Source organism: Sinocyclocheilus anshuiensis, unplaced genomic scaffold (assembly GCF_001515605.1).
Source record: "Sinocyclocheilus anshuiensis isolate Anshui unplaced genomic scaffold, SAMN03320099.WGS_v1.1 scaffold318, whole genome shotgun sequence".
Classification (NCBI taxonomy): Eukaryota; Metazoa; Chordata; class Actinopteri; order Cypriniformes; family Cyprinidae; genus Sinocyclocheilus; species Sinocyclocheilus anshuiensis.
In genome coordinates, this window is record NW_015547653.1 from 429,402 (window position 1) to 457,382 (window position 27,981).

The 27,981-nt window shown below is 38.7% G+C and overlaps 2 protein-coding genes across 10 annotated transcripts in view; both read left to right on the forward strand.

Annotated features, from left to right (window-relative positions):
- Positions 1 to 482: 482 nt before the first annotated feature.
- LOC107702060 (cytochrome b5 domain-containing protein 1) lies at positions 483 to 3,042 on the forward strand. The gene is made up of 4 exons (XM_016504250.1): positions 483 to 603; positions 695 to 771; positions 1,772 to 1,990; positions 2,551 to 3,042. The coding sequence occupies exons 1-4, from the start codon at positions 483 to 485 to the stop codon at positions 2,776 to 2,778; spliced, it is 645 nt and encodes a 214-aa protein (XP_016359736.1). The 3' UTR covers positions 2,779 to 3,042.
- A 589-nt stretch (positions 3,043 to 3,631) lies between these two features.
- LOC107702058 (chromodomain-helicase-DNA-binding protein 3-like) overlaps positions 3,632 to 27,981 on the forward strand; it is a 52,771-nt gene continuing 28,421 nt past the window's right edge. For 4 of the 9 annotated variants that reach the window (XM_016504241.1, XM_016504244.1, XM_016504247.1 and 1 more), the window contains exons 1-25: positions 3,632 to 3,967; positions 6,050 to 6,192; positions 6,488 to 6,661; positions 10,377 to 10,441; positions 10,558 to 10,617; positions 10,699 to 10,937; positions 12,048 to 12,175; positions 12,260 to 12,389; positions 13,430 to 13,605; positions 13,850 to 14,107; positions 15,400 to 15,603; positions 15,688 to 15,905; positions 16,006 to 16,137; positions 16,423 to 16,513; positions 18,087 to 18,278; positions 18,472 to 18,672; positions 18,889 to 19,026; positions 20,056 to 20,177; positions 20,399 to 20,572; positions 20,735 to 20,876; positions 21,145 to 21,276; positions 21,655 to 21,772; positions 23,198 to 23,322; positions 25,650 to 25,881; positions 26,090 to 26,259. In XM_016504241.1, the coding sequence (XP_016359727.1) occupies positions 3,802 to 3,967; positions 6,050 to 6,192; positions 6,488 to 6,661; positions 10,377 to 10,441; positions 10,558 to 10,617; positions 10,699 to 10,937; positions 12,048 to 12,175; positions 12,260 to 12,389; positions 13,430 to 13,605; positions 13,850 to 14,107; positions 15,400 to 15,603; positions 15,688 to 15,905; positions 16,006 to 16,137; positions 16,423 to 16,513; positions 18,087 to 18,278; positions 18,472 to 18,672; positions 18,889 to 19,026; positions 20,056 to 20,177; positions 20,399 to 20,572; positions 20,735 to 20,876; positions 21,145 to 21,276; positions 21,655 to 21,772; positions 23,198 to 23,322; positions 25,650 to 25,881; positions 26,090 to 26,259 (3,930 nt within the window). In that variant the 5' untranslated portion in view covers positions 3,632 to 3,801. Of the gene's footprint in view, positions 3,968 to 6,049; positions 6,193 to 6,487; positions 6,662 to 10,376; positions 10,502 to 10,557; positions 10,618 to 10,698; positions 10,938 to 12,047; positions 12,176 to 12,259; positions 12,390 to 13,429; positions 13,606 to 13,849; positions 14,108 to 15,399; positions 15,604 to 15,687; positions 15,906 to 16,005; positions 16,138 to 16,422; positions 16,514 to 18,086; positions 18,279 to 18,471; positions 18,673 to 18,888; positions 19,027 to 20,055; positions 20,178 to 20,398; positions 20,573 to 20,734; positions 20,877 to 21,144; positions 21,277 to 21,654; positions 21,773 to 23,197; positions 23,323 to 25,649; positions 25,882 to 26,089; positions 26,260 to 27,981 lie in introns of all 9 variants that reach the window. The other 5 variants (XM_016504243.1, XM_016504245.1, XM_016504249.1 and 2 more) reach the window with 3 other exon arrangements.

Genomic DNA, 27,981 nt, shown 5'->3' on the forward strand with positions numbered 1-27,981 from the left:
AAAAAATATGATGGAAAAAAATAAATCAAACACAAAATACACAATAGCCTACAGAAGTATACTATAATGGGAAATCTTGTAAGCAAAACATAAAAACTAATGGGAACCATTAGTGCTCATGACATTGAAATGAAAGCATTTCTTCATCTGTTACGTTCATTTTAATTTACTAAAATATTATTATAATCAAAATGTGTATTTCTTAATATAATTGAATGGACATGGGTTAATTTGAACGAACTAATACATTAACTAACGTGGTCTAATTATGAAGTTTTACCAAACTTGTTATGGAAAAAAACCGCGCTACTTTTTTCAGGGCTTCCGTAGGTTGCGCGCTCCTCTCCCTGTGCTTCGGTTACCACAGCAACCAATGAGCTTGTGAGCGCCTCGCAAGTAACAACAACCAACTTCTACAGTGACTGAATGCTCTTTAAATCGTGAAAACAGTTTTATTTCTCCAAAATAGGAGTTTTGTTAAAATGCGGCACCCCAAGTATTTCACGCCGAAGGAGGTGTCCGTTCACAACGCTCTCAAAGATATATGGGTGTCGTACCTGGGCAAAGTCTACGATCTGACACCGCTGCTGGAGGAAAATAAAGGCAAGTAACTTGCACGTATTATGTTGTCCCCAAACTTTTGCAATGTAGTATGTATTAACTGTTTATTAAAAGCAGTATCTCTCTCTTATAGGTGATGTGTTATTGAAACCTATCACAGAGTGTGCAGGAAAGGACATCAGTCACTGGTTTGACCCAAAGACAAAGGATGTAAGCCACTGTATAACATTTGCAAAACTTATTGAAAGTATATTTTAATATCTTTTATGTAATTTAACAAAACCAAGGACTATACAGGAAAAACTCCTGCAGGGCACACACAAATAACCTTTTTTTTTTTAATTTGTAAAAATATAGTATTTGCTTTTTAGTGGTTTTTTTTTTTTTTTTTTTTCAAATATTTTTTCATACTTTTAATGATCATTTCAAAGATAAGAACCGAAACTAAAATATATATATTTTTAGTCTTGGGGAAAGTTACTTTTAAAAGTAATGCGTTACTTTACTAGTTACTTAAAAAAGTAATCTGATTACGTAACTCGCGTTACTTGTAATGCGTTACCCCCCAACACTGTCTATTTTTGAAAACTATTTCTCCATTTCAAAAAAGTATGTTTTTCCCTACTCCGAGAATAACCATATAATCAAACTAGGCTACTACTTTTTTTTTTTTTTGGGCAAAAAAGAAAAAATGTAATTTGTATCTAGTTGTTTTGTTAAAGTCACCATGAAATCAAAACTGACAATTTTTATGGAAAATTGCAGTATTTATTATAAACGTCTTTTCCATGCACATCATTATTTTTAATTCATGTGCCCATGTAATCTTTAATAATAATAATAATAATACAAAATAATAATAATAATAATAAAAAAAACATTAATATTTCCCTCTTTTTGCAATGATCTCTTCTCTAATAAGGTGTGGGCCAGCAACTTGTTACTCACACATGAGATGTTGATAATGTGGAAATGTGGCAATTAGCAAATGACAAAGATCCGGTCAATTCCCAAAGAACAAAATCAAGTCCCGCCCTACATTATTTTCTCATCTGAGAAGCCGTTTTACTTAGATATGTCACAGCACAGTAAGGGAAGAAAAGAAAATTTTCATTTCATGCCGACAATCTTCTAAATGACCAAACATGTTTTTACATGATTATGGGCTGATATTTTTGTTGATTCAGAGTGTTGTGTTTTTCCTTTTTAGATTCTTACACATGTTGACCCGTTGACTGGCTGCATTAAATACTACACCCCTAGGGGGCGCTTTTTACATATACCCCCTCCCTGCCCTCGCACTGACTGGGCCAATGATTTCGGGAAGCCGTGGTGGAAGGATAACCGCTACGAGGTTGGGCTGCTGTCTGCCAAAACACGCTGGATCCGCATTATCAACACTTTAACCTCCCAAGAGCAGAGGCTGGAGGTAGGCCAATATTAACCTGGCACAGAGTTGTAGAGAGCAGAACATGCTGACTCATCTGCAAAATGATTTCAGGATTGTGCCCCAAAAAGTGCTTATTAATTATTTAAGCCTTCCTGAGATAAAATGCCTGCACGGAGCACATTCCTTATGTCGGATTGCATGCTTGCACTGCGCCGCTGCATACTGAAGAGGGCAGAGTTTAACTGTTTCAATGCTTCGTAGCTCCTCTCCATCTTTTGATTTTGTCCTCCCTCCCACTCTGCATCTGATCCTTTTCCAGCTTGAAGGAAATGGACCTAATGTTGAGCCTCTGGCATTACAAGCATTTTCAGACTGACCGTGCTGATTCACTTGCTTCAGCGGCCACCAGGCTGCATCTTAAACTCTGTGCTCAATAACCATCTGGCAGTTTTCATTCAGCCCAGATACTTCTTTCTCTCCTTTCTACGGGCCAGCCCTGTGTCTTTCTGTAGGACTATTTATGTGCATTCACAAAATAAACATGTATTTGGAGCTCTTTTTAGCAGCCAAATAGTTCTAAGCTGTTGTTTTCTAAGCAGGTTTGCTCGGAGGAGACTCTGGAAGAGATTCTCCAGCGATACCTGTGCTACAATTCCCATGCAGCAAGCTACACCTGGAAGCACAATGGCGTAAATTTGGACATGAGCAAGACCCTGAGTGAAAACAGCATCCCTGAAGAGGATGAGTTTTACTGCGGAAGCCCAGAGTGTGACCTCTTCTCTCCATCCATATGTCTGTATTTCAACGACGACCTCACTGAACTCTAAAAAACACATGCTATTAATATGAACAATGGCATATAATTCATTAGAATATCCACTGCAAGCCGTTTTGAGCGAGAAGAATACACCACATCAACTATTCATGTGTTCAGTGTTTCATCGATTCCTGTCGGTGGTTATCTTATTGCAGCTCTCTGGGCTTCATCCAATCAAATGCTGAGCAACAGAATAAAAAAGATGAATGCCAGCCCACATAATAACCCCCTGAACCATAAAGTCTGGTGGTTGCCATGGTAATTGCTCGGAGGAAATGCAGCAGCTACTGTATTGTAGGCCCCAGCAGGCTCTCAACCCTAATTAAATAGCATTATATATGTATGCATGTACACAGAAATGATTTCATGCAGCCAACATTTCAATTTAATCACTGCTTTATGAGACTATGCCATTAACATCTGCAAACGTGCATCTTTTTGGTAAGCCGTTTAATTTGCCTGTGCGCTGTTTACTTGGTCTAAGGAGATTTTTGGGAATGTTTTTGTTCTGTGTGTTTAGGAAAGAACATCTAGAACGGTGGTTCTCATCCAGAGGGGCCGGGGCCCACTAGGGGGCCTTGACATTGCTTAAAATGATTTAAAATATGCTTTAAACAGCATTTTTTAAATTAGAAATGCTCATATTTCTCATTTTAATTCATTCCCTCGACACCTTTTTCTACAATCTTGGAAAACCTGGATTTATGATGAATGTCATGGACATTTCTAAAACAAATATACATTTTTCTAGTTGTCAAGCTCAAAAAATATTTTATTGGGTAGAAACTACTGATAAATCACTGTAAAAAAAAATAATTAAAAAAAAACAAATTATGTAAGGGGATTTTTTTATTGGGGGGGGTTGTTAAAAAATAAATATAAGGGCGGCCATCTTTGTTTCTCTGCCTTGTAGTGTAAAATATTCCAAAACGCCCCCACTTTTTGTGTGTCGATTTGAATATTAAATAAATATCATAATTAGGAAGGAATACACTTTTGGATCTCGCGGAACGGGGTCACCGACGGGAATATAATGTCCTCTCTTCTCCGTTCTTGTGAGGAAGATGAGGGTACAGCGGTTAATTCCGAGGGAGGAGATCTTGATGAAGAAGAAGAAGACGACGGAGACCTGGACGAGAACGCAAGCGACATAAACTCACCGGCGGCGCCTAGAGAAACTGCAGTAAGAGCCGCGCCAGGTACCGTACAGTCCGTGGGGTAACGTACAAAAACACTTCGAAACAACCGCGAATGCTCCCAAAACTGCTATAGCGACAGCTGCGCTACTGCATACTTCATTCTGGCTCCTCTAAAGCGGTTAGGCGTTGTGTACGCTTTATTTATCCGCGTGCATGTCAGCAAGGAGTTGCATAGAGTTTGGCTAAAGTTGACCGATCCCCCTCTCTCTGTCCCGTATGTGTCATTCAGCAGGTCTGTCATATAATGGTGCTTTTTCATCTCCAGCTGTGATCAGACAATGGATCATTAAGCCGCCACCATGTCGTTTTTTGTTTGCCCTGAAGGTTAAGTTACAGACTTAGCATTTAAGCAGATAAAGAAGAATATGACAATGCATTGATCTAAATGCGGGTCGGAAAGAGGCGTGAGCGTCAGGGCTACCGCTTTGATTGCGACAATGTAAATAAACTTGACCCGCCTGCTTCAGTACAGGGCAGAGATCTGTGTGCTGCGATGCTTTCACTTTGCAAAATGCCAATTTGTACAGTCACCAGCCCTCGGGCTGTTGTGAGTGTGTGACTGTGTCAATAAAGCGTTAAATTATTATGCATATTTATGGCTTGACATCAACAGATAGTGATGAGTCCAAAGTTTCCACTATTCAGTCGATTAATGTGCCACACTGCATTAAATGCCATCTTGCACAAAGCTTAGTTATAAACATGTTCCTTAAGCTGATGCTCTGTCATATTATTGAGAAATTCATTTTAAAAACAACTTATTTACTTAACTCTAACTTTTAATGCCACGCTATGCAACTGTGCTGATGTTTGTGGTCACATTTGGGGCCTTGCTTAGTGCGTAACCGCTGCCACGTGCATTCCCACAGTGCGAGTGAATCAGTTAGCACGCGCGTCCTGTCTCGCCCCCGCGACCTTCAGCTGCGGTTCATCTGGTGGTCTGCTCCCCGGGTGCAGGAGTTCACGACGAGGGGAGCATCAGCTCGGTTCGCGGCCTCTCAGTCTCCGAGCCCAGAGTGCGTGCTACTGCCGCCCCTGGCTGCAGCGCGCGGGGGAAAGGGCTCTGCCCGCGCGCTGCAGCAACAAAGACACAATCGAATCTAACTCGTTTATCGCAGCGCAATGGCGATAGTTCTGCGTTATCAGACATGATATGCTGATATGTCTGCATTCATACAAACAAGCTGTATCAGGATGAATGAAACGGTGTAGAAAGTTAGATGTACTTGTTACCGTGAGGAGGTATTTCTATCTTATCTGCCTTTAAAAATGTCTTTCTTTGGTGTAAACTAATGTAGTCAGGTTGATGTAGTCATATTAAATTATATTCTGGACTTGGTAATATTATGACCAAATGCACTTTTGAATTTAAACGGGCTTCTACACAGCTGCTTGCTTTAAATGAAAGACCAGATTGGTTTGGTTTCTTCTGAACGATTTTACATGGCTGTAGTCACATGACTAGAGCTGTTTAACTCCACTTTGCCCCTCTGAAAGATGATGTCTGTGTCAAAGCGCCTTTTATGGAAGCATGTCAAGCTTGTCATAGTGCAGGCACCTTATTTGGAATATATCATATGAACAGTTTTTAGCATATTTGTAGGTGACCTGACACCAGATTTTGATTGATTGCATGATGAAAGAAACATTATTTTCAACATTTTGTGAAAGAAAATTGGGTTGCTTATTCATTTAAGGATTCCTTATATATTTTACTTTTATTTAAATTACTTAAAGTAATTTCATCTATTCACACAGCGAGTTATGGAGTGCTGCATACAATATTGATCATCATCTTAAAATTCACTCCATAAATAGCTTTTGGAGAGTCGTAATTAGGTCATGTAGATAATCATGTTTGTGAGATTAATTCATTAAGTTCTACAGCTTAGTTCACGTCAGAAGTGGAATGACTTATATTTCCTGTGTGACAGTCTCGGTTTCTGCACCGCTCGTGTTGTTCAATAATTGAAGTGGGAAATGATTTGACGGATACCTCAGAGGGTTTGCGAAGAATTATGGTCACTTTCATTTCATCAGTCCTCCCATGTTCCCTCATTTCCCTGCATCTCTCTCATTTAGATGATGGCGATGACATTGGTGAGACATCGGACAGGGACAACCTGGGGAAAAAGAAACGAGGCCCTAAGAAAAAGAAAGAGACAAAAAAGAAAGACAAGGACAAGGAGGGGAAGATGGCCAAAGCACGCAAGCGCAAAAAAATTGTATGTCATTGATGTGTTTTCTATCTTAATGTTCAAATGCATCTTTTTCATTACACTTTTATTTAATAGCAATTTGCAAACCGTCAATTGACTATTAATCAAATTACAAATTGAATTGCAATTAGTCACATGCATCAATATTTTCTGAAAAGAGCCCCTTGAATGGAGATAATTATTAAGATAATTGCACTAATTATTATTATTTTTATAGTTCTTTTTTTTTTAAAAGTGAATGCATTATAGTGACATCTCTATTTGTTCTTGAGCTTGATTTGACTTTTTCTGTCTTTTGCAGGACAGTGACGTAGAAAGAGACTCAGAGCCAGACTATGCCGTGAACTCTGACAGTGCTGCCAGCGATTATGGAGGAGAGAAGAAAAAGAAGAAGAAACACAAGGACAAAAAAGAGAAGAAAACCAAGAAAAAGAAAAAAGACGATGAAGACAGCGCACACGAAGAGACCACAAAGGTTATCCTTTAGCACTGTCAATGCCTTTTCTCGTTCTGCCTGCGGAGTTGCATGCTATTTCCCATCAACTTTGCTGATACAGGTTGTGTGCTTCAGGGCTCGCAAAATCACTAGCCTGACATCCTGGGGCTGTTGTGTTTTCCAGTCGGACTACCAAAGTGCATCACCGCCATTTATCTTGAAATAAATCTTGCTATCTTGAAATGTAGTGAAATAAAATCCCTTCCTTGATTCACGTTGTTCACTCGCCTGTAGGGGTGAAACAGTTGATAATTTGCACGTGTTTCTTATGCCGAGTTCACACTGCACGGTTTTAGCCCGATTTTTCACTCGCCGACAGGTTTTGTGAAATCGCCGACAAATGCCCGAAATCGGAGGCAAATCAGTGCTCGTTCACGCGAGTGACAATCACGCAGTGTGAATTATCAAAGACGCGATCTGAGGGAATCGCCGATGCGTCGCCGACGTTGCTTGACCAGCCACAACATCAGCATAACAGTAACTGCAAAATAATTTACCTCCAACTCTCTTTCATTGAGTGTTCTTTGCAGAACACCCAATCCCTGTTCCCTGCATCTCCCTCCTGCATAATCTGTTTTTCTTTTTCTCCTTGTAGCTGGAAATCAGCTCACAGACAGTTTGCGGTCTAGTGTGAAAACAATGGCGATCCGACGAGTTTGAAAATCATTCAGTGTGAACTCGGCATAAGGGTGCTTTCACTCTTGGTTCGATTGCATGGTCCGAACCCGACTTTGATTGCTCCCCCCTCCTCCTGCCCCCGCTGGACTGTGTTCATATTATTTTATTTGGGTCCGAACTGCGGTTCGTTTGTGTCATCAAGCCAGCAGCTGTTTACCCTTTTGCTTAGTAATGACAAAGTCCCTTTGTTGCCTCTCGGGCATGCAAGTGCAGCTCCTATCTCTTTGAATGGGGAAACGGCAAATTCTCCAAAACTGTTGACCAAGCTTACGATTAAATTTCATATTTGAAATCATCAATGAAATCTGACAACAACTGCCTCATAAATGTTGTTTCTTTTGCTCAAATAGTGTTAAAAAAAGCTTATTTTTCGGGCTAGACCAGCCAGTGCGCATGTGCAGTCCTAAGTGTGCGTCTCAGAACACTGACTGTTTCAATAGCAACCGGGACTTTTACGCTAATTTACAGATTAGCGATTGGCTCTTTTATTCAGAAGGCGGGGCTTCCTTAGATAGAGAGGTCATATTGAACGTTGCATTTTTCCCCGTTCAAAACTATACGAGTGACACTTCTTGCATATATTCTATAGTCTTTGGTAACGATGGCGCAGGAGAAGGCAGCAAAATGCGTCGCATTGCTCTCTTCACTTTTATATTTATGTTTTTGAACCGTTGGTTTTGTTTCCAAAGCTTCAGTACATAACAGCACTTACATCTGTCTTACGAACAGTGTTGGGGAAAGTTACTTTTAAAAGTAATGCATTACAATATTGCATTACTCCCTAAAAAAAGTAACTAATTACGTTACTTAGTTACTTTTTATGGAAAGTAATGCGTTATATTACTTTTGCGTTACTTTCGCGTTACTTTTTAAATATAAGCAGGGCTTGATTGTTTTTAATATAAGAAGTTCTATTTATAGCAAATGTAAAAGCCACTTGTAATGAGTTACCCCCAACACTGCTTATGAATGTACCGCTAATGCTATAAAGAACGCTGAAGGCGAATAGAAATGAGATATACAGCTCTCTAATTTCAGCATGTCAGGAAAATGAGTGAAACACACACAAACACACATTTTTATCTCTTCATGCAAATTAATATTTTAAGTAATTTAATAAAAATTATACGTTAATCTTAGATATGAGTTCGTGTGTAGGTAACTTTATTAAGTGTACGAATAGTTCACCCAAATATTTGCTGAAAATTGGCTTGAAATTCAGCTTTACATCACTTACTCACCAATGGATCCTCTGAAGTGAATGGGTGCTGTCAGAATGAGAGTCCAAACAGCTGATAAAAACATCACAATTTTCAAAATCCCTTACCCACGAAGCATGTTTTATTAGAATGTGCAGGTTTCAACTCTGCGAGAAACCTTTATTACTCAGTTAACACTTTTGAAGACATTTTTAACAGTTAAACCAGATATAGTTTTTAGCGAAAAGGTTTAGCAAAAAGCTTTTAGTGAAAATAGATTGTAAAAAAAAATGATATAGTTTTACTGTAAAAATGTCTTGCCATGAAAATAGCCACAGAAACTGGCATATTGTTTAAAAACAAACAAACATCACAATAATCCACATATAATCAACTGGACTCCAGTCCATCAATTAACATCTTGTGAGGCGAAAATCTGTGTTTGTAACAAACAAATTCTTCATTTCTTTTTTTAACTTATAAACATTGATAAAATATGAGTCCTCTGTCCATAATATTGCTTTGTCCAGTGAAAAAGTAAAAGCAGGAAAGAAGAAACAAACTCATCTACATCTTGGATGAACTGAGGGTTAGTAAAATGTCAGCAAGTTTTCATTTTTGGGTGAACAATTCCTTTAGTGAATTAACTCACATTGTGATCTATGATTAAAGTATCAATTTTTATGTAATTATTTAAAATATTTATATTTGTATGCAGAGAACTTGCTTAAATTCAACAGGGTTCAAGTTCACCAGAGGAAAACGAATCACCTTAACTCTGACTTCTTACAAAACATGAGCACCAGCTACAGCAAAATAGTTCAACCCCATGATAAATTCCCTTGATTTGACAAAGCATACATAAATAAATTCTTTAAGTGCAAGGGCCAGTGGGTGTTTACCACTGCCTCAATTTTGATCATGGAACATCTGTATTAGAGATTATGATTCCAAATTGTAATATTTCAAGTAATGTTTGTTTAGGATTGTTTTTAATTTATTAATTGATTATTATTATTTTTAATGGCAACTTTAGGGTTTACATAGAAACAGTATCATAATTACAACTAGTAAGAATAGCAGAATATTAGGGATAGTTCACCCAAAAATGAAAATCCTGTCATTATTTACTCACCCTCAAGTTGTTTCAAACCTGTATAATTTCTTTTTTTTCTTCTGAACACAAAATAATATTTTTTTAAAGAATGTGGATAACCAAACAGTTTCTGGTCCTCATTGACTACCATAGTTTTTTTTTTTTTCATTCTGTGAAAGTCAGTGGGGACCAACAGCTGTTTGGTTACTCACATTCTTCAAAATATCCTCTTATATGTTCAACAGAAGAGAGAAATTCATACAGGTTTGGAACAACTTGAGAGTGATTAATAAAAAATTAAATGATGACAGAATTTTCTTTTTTGTTGGGTGAACTATCCCTTTAATAAATTTAAGATAGCAGTTAGTATTTACAGTGTATCAAAAGATAACTTGCTTTTATCTTCAGAACTGGTGTTAGTAGTGTATATGAAAGAAATTGTCCTTGATATAATGTGTTTGCAGACAAAACCTTCACACATTCCCGAACACATATGCAAACATATCATCAGAGGTTCTTCTCGCACTTGCATCCAGAAATTAAGATAATAACAAGTACAAACTGTGACGTGGTGTTTCTAGCTGTTGCACGTCCACGATAATGTACAACACACATAATTACTGATCCAGTTAACATGTAGTGGAGTCTAGTGTGCAGATGTTTCCAGATATTTATTACCCATCCACACCATGACAGCCATATGATGAAGCCTCTCTTCCAGCCGGTAGAGATGAAAACGTCGGCCCAGCTGACTAGGGAGTGGGGACTGGAGGATGTCGAGCACACATTCACAGAAGAAGATTACCGCACACTAACCAACTACAAAGCCTTCAGCCAGTTCATAAGGTACTGACCTGCACCAGGGGTTTCTTACAGTGGGGACTGGAGGATGTCGATCACACATTCACAGAAGAAGATTACCGCACACTAACCAACTACAAAGCCTTCAGCCAGTTCATAAGGTACTGACCTGCACCAGGGGTTTCTTACATTGTAGTTCCTTTGCAGCAACATTTCTGTATTAAGCATATGATCCTCTGCAGACCCATGATTGCTAAGAAGAACCCCAAAATCCCCATGTCCAAGATGATGACAATTCTGGGGGCCAAATGGCGAGAGTTCAGCTGCAATAATCCATTCAAAGGCTCGGCAGCAGCCATCGCTGCTGCTGCAGCCGCCGCCGCAGCAGCCGTTGCTGAGCAGGTCTCCGCAGCAACAGCCTCCTCTGAACCTCCACCTCAGCCACCACCACTTCGCAAGGCCAAGACCAAAGAGGGCAAAGGTAAGAGGTTACAGAGCATGGGCAGCTGTATGGTTTTCAGTACAGGATTTGTTAATTCGCTTTGTATATAAACACACAGCATCAAAAATGTGTGTTTTTGTAAGATAGATGGCAACTGATGGTGGATTTGATAGTGTTTTTTTTTAATACACTACATATGATAAAGGGGGAAAAAAATTAACTAATAGATATCACCATACATAAACCCATTACAGAACATTAAGACAATTGTTTTGTATTACAAGTCAATTAAATATGCACTACCTAATTAAATATGCACACATTTGCATACAGTTCGAAAACAGAAATGTGAACTTTATGAAATCTGATAAAGCCACATACAGAATTCTTGTTTTCTTCAAAACAATTTCAAAATTCCTGAAAAGTGTACCTAAAATTTGGGTGTAATAAGCTTATTACAACACAAAACTACATGGCTCAAAATCAACAAAATCAATAACTATATTATTTAGTTAGTTTCTTTGTGGAAGGGCCAGTGAATATTTTGCCAAGGCAAGTCAAAATTTGAACCATTGGCCCATCCGGGCCAGTAGAAAGAAATCCTTAAGGCCGGGGACACACCAAGCCACAATATCTGCGTTTATCTCATATATCTTTGTTTCGGTTTCTCCTTTTGAATGACGAATATATACTATTGATAGCTGCTGATATAGACAGTTAAGTCCGCTCACGCATGCACAGAACGCACGTGTTAGTTTGCAGTCGGCTGTAGTCTGTGCAGTCTGTTTGAGCACAGCTTTTTGGTCCGTGTGGCGACAACACCGTCGGCTTTCGTCACCGCTAGTTCTTTGAAGTCGGCTTGGTGTGTCCCGGCCTTTAGAGTTGAGCCCTGCATGCTCCTATCCCATATTTTTACATTAAGGTTGCCTTTGTACTCATTTAAAGTTAATATTTAAAACACTGATTTAATACCGTTTTTAAAATGTAATTTTATACAAATCTCAAAATGTATATTCATAATTTTCTGATGCCTAAATTCACCTAAAAGCACTTTAAACAACTGATTTTAGTTTTTAGTGTTTTATTTTGAATGCATCTAGACAAAATAATGTTTCATTTTAATATGGCCTATTTATTGATTATCCACAGGCGCTGGCTACAAGAAACGTAGCAAGAGTCCTCGTGTCTCAGATAAGAAGAAGCCAAAACCCAAGAAAATGGCTCCTCTGCGCATTAAACTGGGAGCGCTTGGTAACAAGAGGAAGAAGAGTAGTTCGGTGAGAGTTTGTGTGTAATATGTGTGCATATAAATGTGTGTTGGGTGCATTGGTTGTGTTTGATCGTGTGTGGTTGTAATGCAGAGTGAGGAGGTGGATGAGGATGATTCTGAGCAGGAAAACTCTAGCGTTCACAGTTCTTCAGTCCGCTCTGACAGCTCGGGTCGGGTCAAGAAGAACAAAAGAGGTCGCCCAGCGAAGAAGAAGAAAAAGGGTGAGACATTTACTTTTATCATTGTATTGGATTTGTCTGTAAAAAAAAACGTTTTTTTAACCCTTGGATGTTTGAATTATATCAAGAATCAAAAAACTCCTTTTGACATGAAAACAAGACTGTAATCATACACAGTTTTTCACAATTGTTCATTGCAATTAACGTTTCTTGGTTCATCACCATATAATTGTGGGTAAGTACCAAAGATAATCAGCCATAGTGGTTTGGATGCACACCCTTACGGCCTTTATATACTCATGGACCATGGTGAAGTTCTTTGCTTAGGGGTAAAAAGAAGTTTGAATACCTTTGCAGCGTTATACTGTTAGTGAAAATGCTGATGCCGCCCATGTTGCTAAGAGTGACGCTTAGATGAATATGTAAATATGTGCTGTGCACTTTCCTCTCAATAACAAACTAAAAAAACAACAAAAATGACTGTGGTGAGGAAACAGACATTAAAGGGGTCATATGATGCTGCTAAAAAGAACATTATTTTGTGTATTTGGTGTAATGACTGATCATAGCGACATGCATATGTTTGCACCAGCTCTGTAATTTGGTGCTCTAGTCAAGTCAAGTCAAGTTTATTTATATAGCACTTCATACAATAGATTGTTTTAAAATCAAGCGGCTTTGCAGAATTGAAACATAAAAACAGTGTCAGTGTCAGGATGTTCCAATAGGAATTACTACTACAATTTCTACTATAAGGCATCTTTCCTATGTGTTCATGTTTTTACTCACGGATGTGAGAAGATTTTATTGTCAAAGAAGGCAGAGCCCCAGAGCACACCTATCTGTTGCATAATCACCTCTAATCAGTGATAGATAGCCAAAGCAAATTTTTCTAGCAATTTGCTTTGGTAAGCTGTTTCAAAACCTGATTTTGCTCAAAATTATGTCACACCGATTTGTTCTTTGATTTTGTGTGAAGTATATCGGTGCCTTTAATGATTATAAATCGCTTTTAGAATCTTTTGAATGCATTGAAATTATGCATCAGAGGGTTAAAATCTCTCGCTCTGTTTCTCTCTCAGTGCTGGGTGATGAGGATGGCGATGGCTATGAGACTGACCATCAGGACTACTGCGAGGTTTGTCAGCAGGGAGGAGAGATCATTCTGTGTGATACCTGTCCTCGAGCGTACCACCTGGTGTGTCTTGAGCCTGAGCTTGAGAAAGCCCCCGAGGGCAAGTGGAGCTGCCCTCACTGTGTGAGTCACATCCACCCAACCCTACAGAATTACACAGATTTTAAACTGAAACCCGACATCATCTGATACTTTTTCCACATTTTTATATGAGAATCATTAAAAAACATCAAACAAAAAATGTTGGGTAGGATATAGTATGAGATAAATCATAATGTTTTTCAGTTTGTTGTTCCTTCAGATTTTTTTTTCTTCAGATTGAGCTTTCCTAGATTCATTGTAATGAAAGTGAATGTTTTTTTTTCAGGAGAAAGAAGGGATCCAGTGGGAAGCAAAGGAAGAAGACTTTGAGGACTTTGAAGAGGAGTGTGATGATGTCCGGGATGTAGAGGCAGGGCTGGGTGGAGAGGAAGAGGAGGATGATCACATGGAGTTCTGTCGTGTGTGTAAAGATGGAGGAGAGCTGCTGTGCTGTGACTCCTGCCCGTCATCCTATCACATTCACTGCCTGAACCCCCCACTGCCCGAGATCCCCAACGGAGAGTGGCTCTGTCCACGCTGCACTGTGAGTAATGCTCCACCACTGTACTGCCAATTTCATGTCACAGGGCTTAATGTTTATTTCTTTTTGTTGTATTGAAAGTGTCTTGAAAACAGTACCTCCATCATTAATATTTTCTCATTTTCAAGAGTCTTATATGCTATCACGCAGTTTATTGTTTGTCTCATGTCTCAGACCCAAACATTCAATTTTAAACTAAGAAAACTATGATAAAAGAAACACAAACCATTTCAATATTTACTGTGAAATAAATGACTTATGGGACGGCTGACCTGTAGTTGTGGAGTCACCACGACGAACAGTTCTGGCCCTTAAAAAGTTTTTTCAAAAGTTAGCGTACTTGGTTACAATGGAGACCATGGAGCGCATGCTTGAGATGAAATATGAGACATGTGATGTGTGAAGAAAAGAACGAAATTCAAGGTAAATATCACTTGTGAACAGAATATTTTTATTGTCATTTTTAGTCAAGCTGTAATTTTGTTTAATTATGCAAAAATGTGTGAAAATATTATTTTATTATGGGTATTTAGAATACATAAAATGCTAGTGATAAAATTAGATAAGCTGTTTTTTATTTAAAATTAGAAAAATCATCCTGTGTATATGTGTGTATTTATACACACGCATATGTATATATATATATATATATATTTGGGGTCAGTGAGATTTTTAAATAATTTTTTACTTTTATTCAGCAAGGCACATTAAATTAATCAAAAGTGCCAGTAAAACTTACTTTTACGTTCATTGTTTAAAAAAAAATCAGACTATTTATCAAAGAATCCTGAAAAAGCTATAACAGTTTTCACAGAGATATTAAGCAGCACAACTATTTTCAACATTATAATAATAAGAGATGCACCAAATCAGCATATTAGAATGATTTCTGAAGTGTGTGACACTGAATACTTGAATGGCTGCTGAAAATTCAGCTTTGCATCACAGGAATAAATTGCATCTGTATATATAGCTAGCATTTTATGTTTTCTTAATATACAAAATAAAATAATATATTAAGTATATAAATAGAAGGGCTGATTTGAGATGAGCTCAGCTGAGGTGAGTTGAGTTTACTTGTGCTGATTTAGGTTTGGTGCAAAATTATTGTGGTTGGTTTTTGTCTTGAGAGATTGTTTTGAGAGATTGAGTCGAAGTAATTTATTAGGGTGCTTAAGGAAAATAGACATAAACTTGCAATTTTTAATTTGTAATTAATACATTACAAATTAATAAATGATCCGTCTTGTGGAAATATTTAATATGATCTGCAACTTCTGTTGTCTGTTTTTTAGTGTCCACCAATCAAAGGGCGAGTGCAAAAAATTCTGCACTGGCGATGGGGTGATCCCCCACCCCCTGTTCCTGTCCCTCTACCCCCAGACACACCCCCTGATGCACCACTTCCTCCGCCAATGAAGGGTCGTCCAGAGAGAGAGTTCTTTGTAAAGCTAGCAGGACAGTCCTACTGGCACTGTACCTGGATCACAGAGCTACAGGTGCGAGAGTAAGACAGTGTGAGACAGACATAACTGTTAAAGGATGTGCAGACTTTTCCCTTATCCATATCTGTCCTTCCTCAGCTCGAGATCTTCCACTCTGTGATGTTCCGGAACTATCAGAGGAAAACAGACATGGACGAGCCACCCAGTCTGGACTACGGCTCTGGGGGAGAGGAGGATTCTGGGAAGCGTGAGAAGCGGAGGGCCAAAGACCCTCAATATGCCATTCTGGAAGAGAAGTACTACCGATATGGCATCAAGCCTGAGTGGATGATGGTGCACAGAATAATCAATCACAGGTGTGTGTCTTTTGTGTTAAGCTACTACATTATACTGTATATACTAATAATTTGTACTGTCAGAATATTAAATTTTATGCATTTGTGTGTGTGTGCACAGCGTGGATAAAAAGGGCAACTACCACTACCTGGTTAAATGGAGAGATCTGACCTATGACCAGTGCACCTGGGAGAGAGATGAGCTGGACATCCCTGAGTTCGGAGCGCACAAAGCAGCATACTGGAGACACAGGTACAGTTATACATAGATGTTTTAGAAAACTGTCACAAGGGTTTGATTTCTTACAGAATCTTTGTTTTCTAACAACATATGTTGGATGACGGAATAAGCAGTGTTTTGTTCTTTTTTTTCTCACAGGGAGGAAGTGATGAAGGAAGACCCAGAGAAGCCATACAGTTATACATAGATGTTTTAGAAAACTGTCACAAGGGTTTTATTTCTTACAGAATCTTTGTTTTCTAACAACATATGTTGGATGACGGAATAAGCAGTGTTTTGTTCTTTTTTTTCTCACAGGGAGGAAGTGATGAAGGAAGACCCAGAGAAGCCAAGGAAGATGAAGAGGAGAGAGGAGAATGATGACGCTCCAAGCACACCTGTTAATGATGTTAGTGTCACCCCTGTCTTTTATTCCAGTGGTTCTGGAATAATATTTTAAGGCCAAGTAACATTTTTATTCAAATCTGTGGTTAAGTCAAACAAGTACAGCCTAGTCCAGAGGTTTTCAAACTTGTCCTGGAGGCCCCCCAGCACTGCACATTTTGTATGTCTCCCTGATCAGACACAACCCCGTCAGGTCTTGTAGTGTTTACTAATGAGCTGATGAGTTGAATCAGGTGTGTTAGATAAGGGAGACATACAAAATGTGCAGGGCTGGGGGGCCTCCAGGACAGGTTTTAAAACCCCTGATCAGAACAGTGTTCCCCATGTTTTTTAGCAGCTGGTAGTTTCTTTAAACGTAATGTATAATGTAATTTTTTTAATAATATTGGTAATATCCAGTAGTTAAGATAAATCATGCTGCTGCTAGACCAGTGCTTCTCAACCAGGGTATGATGAAGTGTTTCATTTAATAAATTATTAATATTAATATAATATTTTAGTAAATACAATTACTATCAATTAAACTCTAACTCTAATTTAACTTAAAATAAAATAAAAAAACTCATCAAATCATAATTTGAACTGAAATCATATTTCTTTTCCCCCTTAATAACTATTGCTTTTATTGACGAATGTAGTTGGAATCACAAAATGAATTGTGGTTGATACGTTTAACATATCAGTTCTTATAGTTTTTTCATGATTACAGCTGCAATACCAGAAATATCTTATACCAAATGGGGGACGGGAGGCCTGTAAATCAGAAAGGCTCCAGGGTCTGTTGCAGGAAAAAAGAAGCATGTAAAAAGAAACATACAACAAAATGATCATATTTAGAATCACACTGTCACAATGTAGCACATTAATTCGCTAATTCTGCAGTTCAGTTCAAACTTATGAAAACAAGTATCTAGTTGCTTACATAATTTGAGGCCAAACATAACAATAACTCACCTTTTGTTGATCACTTCAGTTGTCTGCTGCTTTCTTTTCAGTGTTGGGAACACATTGTGGCATGCAGTGCTGTGCCTGTGCGAAGCTATATTAAAATGATAAAGAGGTTGAGAAAAAATACATTTAAAATACCAAATGGAATAAAATGTTGATATTATTTTGTATGGTAATCTAATTACATTTTAAAACAGGGGTGGCCAATGCCTGGAAGTTTCCAGTAAACCTAAAGATTCTGATTAGCTGGTTCAGGTGTGTTTCATTAGAGTTGGAGCTAAACGCTGGCCTTCCAGGAGCAGGATTGGGCACCCCTGTTTTAAAACTATTGATTTGTGTAGCATACCACTTTTTTATGTTGTTGATTCATTTTATCCAATATTCTTTATCTGACTATATTTGTTTTCTTGTACTGTCTATCTACCTGTCAGTAGCCCACAAAATTGGGTGGATTTCTTTCCTAATAACTTTTTTCTGCTCTCTGCCATCTATTTTAACCTTCTCCGATGTTAGATTTTTTTGTCACATCTGCTTTCTAGTCCTCAGTGCATTCAAGCTTTTAAGGCATATAGGACCACCTTTCTCTCAGTCTTTTTTCACCAGTTCTCTCCCCTTTTTTTTTCCTTCAGCCGACAATCAAGTATGAGGAGCAGCCAGACTTTGTGACAGAGACAGGAGGAACGATGCATCTCTATCAGCTGGAGGGGCTGAACTGGCTGCGGTTCTCCTGGGCTCAGGGAACAGACACCATCCTGGCTGATGAAATGGGCTTGGGCAAGACCATCCAGACTATTGTTTTCCTCTACTCACTCTTTAAAGAGGTCTGTGAGGGTCAGGTTACAAAAGTGTATGTTAATTGACAAGTAATCTTTTGAACTTCACATTGCATTTGTGTCTCCCATTGTGTTCCTCTCTGTGACAAGTAATCTTTTGAACTTCACATTGCATTTGTGTCTCCCATTGTGTTCCTCTCTGTCCATCCTTCCATATCTCTCTGTCCATTTCTCTCTCCAGGGACACACTAAAGGTCCATTCCTGGTGAGCGCACCACTGTCCACAATCATTAACTGGGAGAGAGAATTTGAGATGTGGGCTCCTGACTTCTATATTGTCACTTACACCGGAGACAAGGACAGCCGGGCCATCATCCGTGAGAACGAGTTTACCTTTGACGACACGCCGATGAAGGGAGGAAAGAAAGCCTTCAAATTACGGGTGAGAAGGAGAGGAGATGAGCGCTGGAAGGGAAAGAATGACTGCTGATTGGAGAGGTGAAATGCAAAGATGGAAAATGTGAGAAGTAAAATAAAAAATGGCAGAAGGAGAGGAGCCGTAGTATGAGAGAAGAGGGAAAGGATGTCATTTGGTGCTGTAGGAATAAGTGACTTTACTCTAACCATTATTTTCATTTTCTACCCATCGTCCCTCTAGAGAGAAGCTCCCATTAAGTTCCACGTGTTGTTGACATCCTATGAGCTTGTGACCATAGACCAGAATGTTCTCAAGTCCATTGACTGGGCCTGTCTTGTAGTAGATGAAGCCCACCGCCTCAAAAACAACCAGTCCAAGGTACACTGACTTAGTTGGGTTTTCCTGTTTTTTGTCCAAGTTTTGTTTGGTTTGCGAGAGTGTGTGTTTGCGAGATTCATTCTAATTTAATACAGGACAGGAAATTACATCTTGGATTCTTTGCAACACTGTAGACTGAAGATGACAGAAATAAACCAGCACTTTAAACCATCATAATAAAGCTATTACAAGTCATTATCTAAGTTAAGAAAGCCATAGAGGGGGAAAAAATATAGATCAGTGTGTCTAATACTGTGAGTTTTTTGTAGTTTTACTTTTTTTGTATGTAATGTGTCTGCAGGTAACTGAAGAAACATTATATAGTGTGTAGTGTAATTGTCTTAGCACACATTTATTTGCATTTATTTATTTGCATTTGATTAAAACCGTAATACAGTAAAACTATTTGAATGATGTAACTGTTTTGTATATTTTATAATAGTTTTTGACGACAAAGCTGAATTTTCAGCAGCCATTGCTCCAGGCTACAGTGTCACATGATCCCTTAGAAATCATTCCAATGTGCTGATTTGTTGCTTAAGTAATATTTTGTATTATCAATGTTGAAAACAGTTGTGCTACTCACTAGTTTTGTGAAAACCTTTATTCAAATTGAATTCTTGCTGAAAACCAATATTAATTCCTTTTAAAAAATCTTACTGACCCCAAAGTTTTGAACGGTAGTGTGTATGCACTAGAAGTGGTAGGATGATCCATATTAGAATAATAGAAGAATAATCTACACTTACAGAAATTACATTTTGAAATAACACATTCATTACTAATTTTACTCCTATTCAGAAACTTCATGCAAAAAGGTGCAAAGTAGTTTGTGATTGGCAAGTGCTGCACATCGTGGTTTCATATAGGGATGTGCCCAAAATCTAAATCCGAATTCGGAAAGGCACGGAAAATGAGTAACGCATTCTACGGAGCCCCTTGAGGGACATGGTTAGGCTTGGTTAGTAAAGCACCTTGTATATTTCCAATTAAGTGAAAAAATTAAAGACAGTTGTTTTGGTTTGTTAGTTCTTCAGGAGACTGAATGACTACAAGATAGACCATAAGCTGCTGCTAACAGGAACTCCACTCCAGAACAACCTGGAAGAACTTTTCCACTTGCTCAACTTCCTGACGCCCAACCGCTTCAAGTATGACCATACTCATAAAAGCACATTTATATTCTCTAACAGACTATAAAAGTGGCCTAAAAAGTACTTGGACGTATTATGTTATATCATGCAATGATATACATTTTTAGTGTGGCTGAAGTGTCCAGATACTTTTTGAGGCCACTGTATGTACACATCAACACAGACATGTTTTAATACTCAAAATAATTTTACTGCATCGCTTTATTTCTGTCCCTCAGTAATCTAGAGGGTTTTCTAGAGGAGTTTGCGGACATCTCTAAAGAGGACCAGATTAAGAAACTGCACGACCTGCTTGGCCCACACATGCTCCGGAGACTCAAAGCTGATGTGTTTAAGAACATGCCAGCCAAAACTGAGCTGATCGTCCGAGTGGAGCTCAGCCCCATGCAGAAGTAAGTCCTACAACATTGATTTCATAATCAAAATGTGTTGACGTGTTTATTATCAAGGTAATTAGCAATAGGAAGTAATAAAAATATTTCATTTGTTTAAATACATTTCTTACTATGCGTGCTAGTCTTTTTTCATGTTTTGTGTGCACACTGTATAAACAGAAAGTACTACAAGTTCATTCTGACGCGTAATTTCGAGGCGCTGAATTCTAAAGGAGGAGGGAACCAGGTGTCTCTGCTCAACATTATGATGGATCTAAAAAAGTGCTGCAACCACCCCTACCTCTTCCCCGTCGCTTCTGCCGTAAGAATACACACTGTATTTCTGACAGCAACAAAAAAACTTTATAATTTGGATGGAGTTTTCACTCTTCTTGGTCCTATCTTAGATTGGTGCAAAATTGATTTATGTAGTGTGAAATGTCACCTGCTGTCAGAAATTTTTATTTGAATGCTGTCGAAATGTTTAAGATAATAGTTAATATGTTTAAGATAATAGTTAATAGTTGGGTTTAGTGTTTGACGGGTTTTTGTTGTGCACGTGTATCATAGGCTGTATTCTTGTGTTACAGGAAGCTCCCAAAACACCAAGTGGAGCGTATGAAGGTGCGGGTCTCACTAAGGCTTCTGGGAAACTCATGCTGCTGCAGAAAATGCTCAGAAAACTGAAAGAGCAAGGCCACCGAGTGCTAGTGTTCTCTCAGGTACAAACACACATCTAAATACTTTCACTCAGCCTGTATTTTATACATAAGAAGCTGTACTGTATTTGCTATTACATGAGCTCCCAAATTGTGAATGTTTAGTGCCCCCAGGTGGTGCACAGCACAAATTTGGACATGTGAAAATATTACAACTTATAAAGGGTTTTAAATAGTGTTTAGGTTTTTGAATAATTTCTGCTCTATTTTCCAATTAAACACCTTTGTGTTTCTAATCATTACAGTGTAATGTGGAGCTCATGACAGGCTAGGTGTTACTTGGATGGTCTAGTTTGATCAGATGTACTTGGTCTGAAAATTTTGATTTCATCATGTCTTACTAGATCTTATTCATACTTACACACTCTGTTTCCCCCTCAGATGACCAAGATGCTGGATTTGCTGGAGGATTTCCTGGATTATGAGGGTTATAAATATGAGCGAATTGATGGAGGCATCACTGGAGCTCTCCGACAGGAAGCTATCGACAGATTTAATGGTAAGAGCAGCCCACCAGGTATACATATTTTGTACATAAATTAACTGAGTAATATTTCTGTTGGGTTGGATACAGCTAGAGAATTAGCTAGAGCAGTATATTATAACATTGGTATAAAGTATATTATAACATTGGTGACTAGGTGGTACTTAGTTGATCTAAAATTAGCAAAGGTGGTCTGGTCTGAAATGTTTGAGAACCACTGAGCCAGAGGTTTGGTTTTAATAGCTATTCAGATGTCGTGACAGTCATTTTTTCTCTCTACTCTCTCATCCCAGTCCAAATGTTGATGACTAATGTGAATTTATAGAGAGATTTTTCTTTGTTTGTAAGACTCATTCCATTCTTGGAGCTATTGAGTCAGTTGTTTTCAGATGTGGAGAAAAGTTTATTCCAAATTCTGAATGTCTTCATCATGAAATGGCAGTTGATTTATTTTATTCTTGGGTAAGCAGACCTTGCCATTTACAAGGGCAAAATTACTTGAGAACAGACATGGTTGGGATGTTATATCTCTGTTTAAAGCATTTATAAAGTCTGGAATCATTGTTGAATTTAAATGTTACAAAGTTTTGAAACATCTGAACAACAGTGGTGCCATAATTATAACTTTTTTATTGTGTTGGTGGGAGAATTTATTTTGTTGTTTTGTGGTGTTGAAATCTCATTTTATTGAGATTTTAATCATTGTGTTATTTGTTATGATGCCATGATGACTTTTTGGGTGGCCAAAATGTATGATGAAATCTTATATCACACAGTAAGTAATTTAATATAAGTCTGGATTTGAAAAATTCCTTAAATTGACAGCAGTCGCACCCCTTTTTACCACCAAGTTCGTCCTCATCTTGACTTGTTTGGGACAAATCCCGTATGTTTATTCATCACTGTCATATGTATATAGTATCATCCTGCTCACTGATAGCCACATAGATATTTATTTATTTAGTCATTTAGCAGACGCTTTTATCCAAAGCGACTTACAAATGAGGACAATAAAAGCAGCCAAAACTAACAAAAGAGCAACAATATATAAGTGCAAATGACAAGTCTCGGTTAGCCTAACACAGTACACATAGCAAGGTGTATATATATATATATACAGTGGGTACGGAAAGTATTCAGACCCCCTTAAATTTTTCACTCTTTGTTAATCTTCCTAATGTTGTATAAAGCAAATCTACAGGACCGGGCAGTTTATATTTATACATATATAAATATGTTATATATATCATTATATATCATTCATTATATATACATATATAATATTTATATATTTATAGATATATTTACGTAATGGTATTTACAATTTATGATAAACCATATTAACAGCTTAGCAAAATCTCTACTGGTTGTTACCCCATAATGAGTAAATAATGATTGTTAAAATTCTAAATCAGATCCCTTTCTCTTTCTGTCTCACAGCTCCTGGTGCGTGTCAGTTTTGTTTTCTTCTCTCTACACGAGCGGGCGGTCTGGGAATCAACTTGGCCACTGCGGACACAGTCATCATCTTTGACTCTGACTGGAATCCCCACAATGATATACAGGTAAATATAAAAATGAGGAGTGTCTCATACAGTTCAAACCAGCGCTCACAGAAAATCCCTCTACTTTTGTGACACTTGACAGGTTTGTTCTGGTGTTTTCTTTGTCATGTGTTTTGCCACCTAGTGGACAGTTTTAGAACAGACTCATGAAACTTAGGGTGCTTTCACACCTGGCCTGTTGTTTTCGGAACCTGGCGCGTTTCCCCCCTTAGCTCGGTTCATTTGGGCATATGTGAACACGGCAATCGTGCTCGGATCTGCGCCAAAACAATCGGTCCGAGATCACCTGAACGAGGTGGTCTCGGCTCGATTGAAAACGAACTCTGGAGCGGTCCGGTTGTAGTGAGAAAGCAATCCGATCTAACGGACCAACGAACCAAGCTATATCACAATGTATACCATGTTTTGGAACAAAGCAATCGATCTACAGGTGTGATAGCACCCTTAAATTCCCTTTTAGTCGGTCACTTCGACGTTGTGTCGAAGTTCCAACACTAGGGGTTGCACTTGGGATCCCAGACACCTCTGACATCGTTGAGAAAAGGCCAAAGAAATTGCTGAGCAAAATTTGCATAGCTGGCCATGCCCCGAATATCCGGGTGTAAATAGGCGAGTGTGGCATTTGCTTACTCGTTCTGTTCTTCTGAGCCGATGCAGCGTCTCTCTCTGTGGTGTGGCACATCATTCACCTTTCTTACTCCTCGTCATTGGATCTATGGCACGGGCAGTGGTCTCTCCCTTCCTCACACACAGATAACTGTAGTGAAAGTACCCTTGGGTGCTTCAACTGTGAGCTTTAACTGGTGATCTGACTGGCATGATCACTGTGTTCAGTGTTTGGGCCGTGCCCACACTAAAGCAGCTCCCGTATATGGGTTATGTGAGGACATGCCCATAGACATGTTGCAGTCTCTACTCGCGTTCTTTTCTAAAAGACAGCGAGTCACCTCAACTGCTGCCCATCCAGGTTCTTCTACTTCCAGGTAAGAGGTCTCCGTGATGTGTGTTGAGGAAGAGCAAGGAGGCCTCATGAGAGTAGCTTTGCCGGGTGAATCTCTGCAAACCTCTCGTTCCTCCCACAGTGCAAGTCTTCTGGTAGAGTTACCGGATGAGTTTGAGAGCTCATCTCAGCGTGAGTTTGATTTCTCATTCGGGGCTCGTGAGGAGGATGAGCTGTCGATTGCAGCATTGGAGAGCGGGCTGGAACCATCAGAAGCTGATGACTCAGCTTGAGCTGCACCTCCAGGTGCTTCATTTCATTCTGAGGCTAACACTGAGATGGCAGCTGAGAGCATCGGGCTTGAGTAGACTTCTCCACCCTGTCCCGGACGATCTTGGCTGGATGATTGGTTCATGGGGTCAGAGCGAGACACAGCCTTTTTTTTCCCAGAAGTGCATGAGGAGCTGACGAAATCGTGGAAGGCACCTTTTTCTGCCAGAACACAGTACACAGCTCCTTCGTTCTCACCACCCTCGATGGTGGTCCAGCGTGGGGGTATACAGAGGTCCCCCGGGTGGAGAGAGCGATTGCGGTGCATCTGTGCCCACAAAACACCGCCACCTGGTGGGGCCGCCCGAGAGTTTCGTCCAAGGCGTGTAGTTCACACCGAAATCGTGGAAGGCACCTTTTTCTGCCAGAAAACGGTACACGGCTCCTCTGTTCTCACCACCCTCGATGGTGGTCCAGCGTGGGGGTATACAAGAGGTCCCCCGGGTGGAGAGAGTGATTTGCAGTGCATCTGTGCCCACAAAACGCTGCCACCTGGTGGGGCTACCTGAGACTCCCGTCCAAGGCGTGCCATGGCTATCCTGCAGGTCTGTCAATTCAAAGTGTTAAAAGATCTTCCCAGGTTGGTCTCTTTGGGGATAGCTGTCCAGGATTTTGCCCATCAATTCTCGACAGTTAAGACAGTTAAGAACCAGGTACTGTGTTTTGTTGTTCTCCCCCCTAGGTGTCGTTTATGCCACAACTCTGAATTGCCACTGAGTGGGTTGAGACACTTTCTAGACTCCTCAGAACAATACGAGTGAGCAAATACCACACTGGTCTATTTATACCCAGATATCCAGGGTGTGGTCAGCTATGCAAATTTGCTCACCAAATTCATTGGCCTTTTCTCAATGATGTCAGAGGTGTCTGGGCTCACAAGTGCGGCCCTTAGTGTTGGAAGTTCGACACAATGTCTTCTCTTCCTCCATCAGGGAACGAGGGTTACCATATGTAACTGAGACAATGGCATCTGTGAGGTTTCAAAGCTAAACATATTTTAGGAAGCTCAATGTAGCAGTTTCTACATCATTTTGAATCTTATCTCTTTTTCTCTCAGGCCTTCAGCCGAGCTCACCGTATTGGTCAGGCCAATAAGGTGATGATATATCGGTTTGTGACACGGGCCTCGGTGGAGGAACGAATCACTCAGGTGGCCAAAAGGAAGATGATGCTTACACACCTGGTGGTGCGGCCCGGTCTGGGATCAAAAGCCGGATCCATGTCTAAACAAGAGTTGGATGACATCCTCAAGTTTGGCACGGAGGAGCTTTTCAAGGATGAGATTGAGGGTGGGATTGATAAGTTAAATTGATTGATGTGTAGAAATAAATGAACCAGCAAATCATTTGATAATTTTGTCAAATAATAAATATATTTGTTTAAATGTTATGAAAATCACTTGCTCTGTAACCAATAATTGTGCCCAAAGTGTAACACTGTTACACTATGTAACACTTTGTTATGCTGAAGGTTCACCAATTTCTATCTTTTTTACAGCAGGGGACAATAAAGATGATGACAGCAGCGTAATTCACTACGACAATGTTGCTATCGAGCGTTTGCTAGACCGCAGCCAGGATGCCACAGATGACTCTGACATGCAGAACATGAACGAGTATCTGAGCTCCTTCAAGGTGGCCCAGTACACTGTCAAAGAAGATGACAAGGTGGGAGACGTTTTTGAGGAGTATCCAAGAGTGGGACCTTTAAGGAATTTGAAAGATGACATTCAGTCGCCTCACTAATATTTCAACAATAATTCTGAAAAAATGAGCCATAAAGCATGTTTTGATTTAACATCTCACAATCTAACATCTATCTGAAGTATGTACCACTTATATCTCTAACTTTCCCTGCTAGAGGATTTTTTTTCCAGATACATGTAATTTTTGTAATATTTTATCTCAGATGTTTCTCCTAAAATTCAAGAGATATGTAAATAGATATAAAATCGATATACACTACCATTCACAAGTTTGGGGTCAGTAGGTTTTTTTTTTTTAAGAAATAGATTTTTTTATTTAGAAAGGATGCTTTAAAATCAAAAGTGATGGTAGATAGATACATTTATATTGTTGCAAAATATTTATAATATAAATACTGTTCTTTTGAACTTTATACAAAATTATTCAGCTGCACAGCTGTTTTCAGCATTGATAATAAGAAATATTTCTTGTGTACCATATTAGCATATGTATAAAGTATGTCAGTGATGTCTAAAGGATCATGTGACACTGGAGACTGGAGTAATGGCTGCAGAAAATTCAGCTTTGCCATCACAGGAATAAATTACAGTATATTTTAAAATGTTAAAATATAAAACAGTTGTTATAAATTGTAATAATATTTAACAGTACTACTGTTTTTACTGCATTTTTAATCAAATATATTGAGCCTTGGTGAGCATAAGAGACATAAAAATTAGTACTGACCACAAACCTTTGGACGGTAGTGCAAAATAGACACAAACATTTTTGACATACAGTAAGAGTATAGAGCTATAAAAGTAACATGGATAGCATGTCTCCGATAGTTTAGTCTTGCAAGAATGTGATTAGAAATGTTTCAGTTATATTTATATTTATATATAGATCTTTTCTGAAACTCTAGAGCAGTGGTTCTCAAACGTTTTACACCAAGTACCACCTCAGACAATATTTGGCTCTCCAAGTACCACCATAATGACCAACATTAAAATACAGTAGCGTAGTAGGCCTAATTATTCAGCTACAGCTATGCACAGTTAAAAAATTAGGCAGTTTTATTCCTAATAAGAATATTTATTATTGTCTGCCACTTTAAACATTGTAAATACAGTTTGAAAATTAACACTGCACTGTGCTTACATACAGGTAAATAAAAAAACTTAAATGATTAAATTAAAATGTACTGTACCTAAAAGTTAAATAAAAACTGCACTGTACTTGCATGTCAAAAAAACCCTACTCAAATAAAGATTAAATTAAAAAAAACAAACAGCTTTGTTTGTGGATAAGTCATTTCATTATGTCAAGACTGATTTGTAAAATGCCAAGATCTGATTTATAAACAGTGACTCCTATGAACCAGTTCTATATCAAAAACATGAGGTGCAACAAATGTAGGGTGCTTCTCAAACGGAAGACTGCTTTCTAGTGAGGATGCGTCGTTCCTAGACCAGTCCTTCTGAGGCTTCAAGACCTGAGTCCTTCTCAGCATTAAACGCTAGAATGAATTATTATAACTATTATAACAATAATTTGAAGAATATTTTATGTTGACCATTTTTATATTATCTGACTTTCTATTAATGCAGTGCAGGTAAAGAGACCGTCTTTGGTCTCCTCAGTTTAGCATTATGGGATTCATTTACAACCAAACACAAGAAAGCATAATGCCTTCACCCCAAA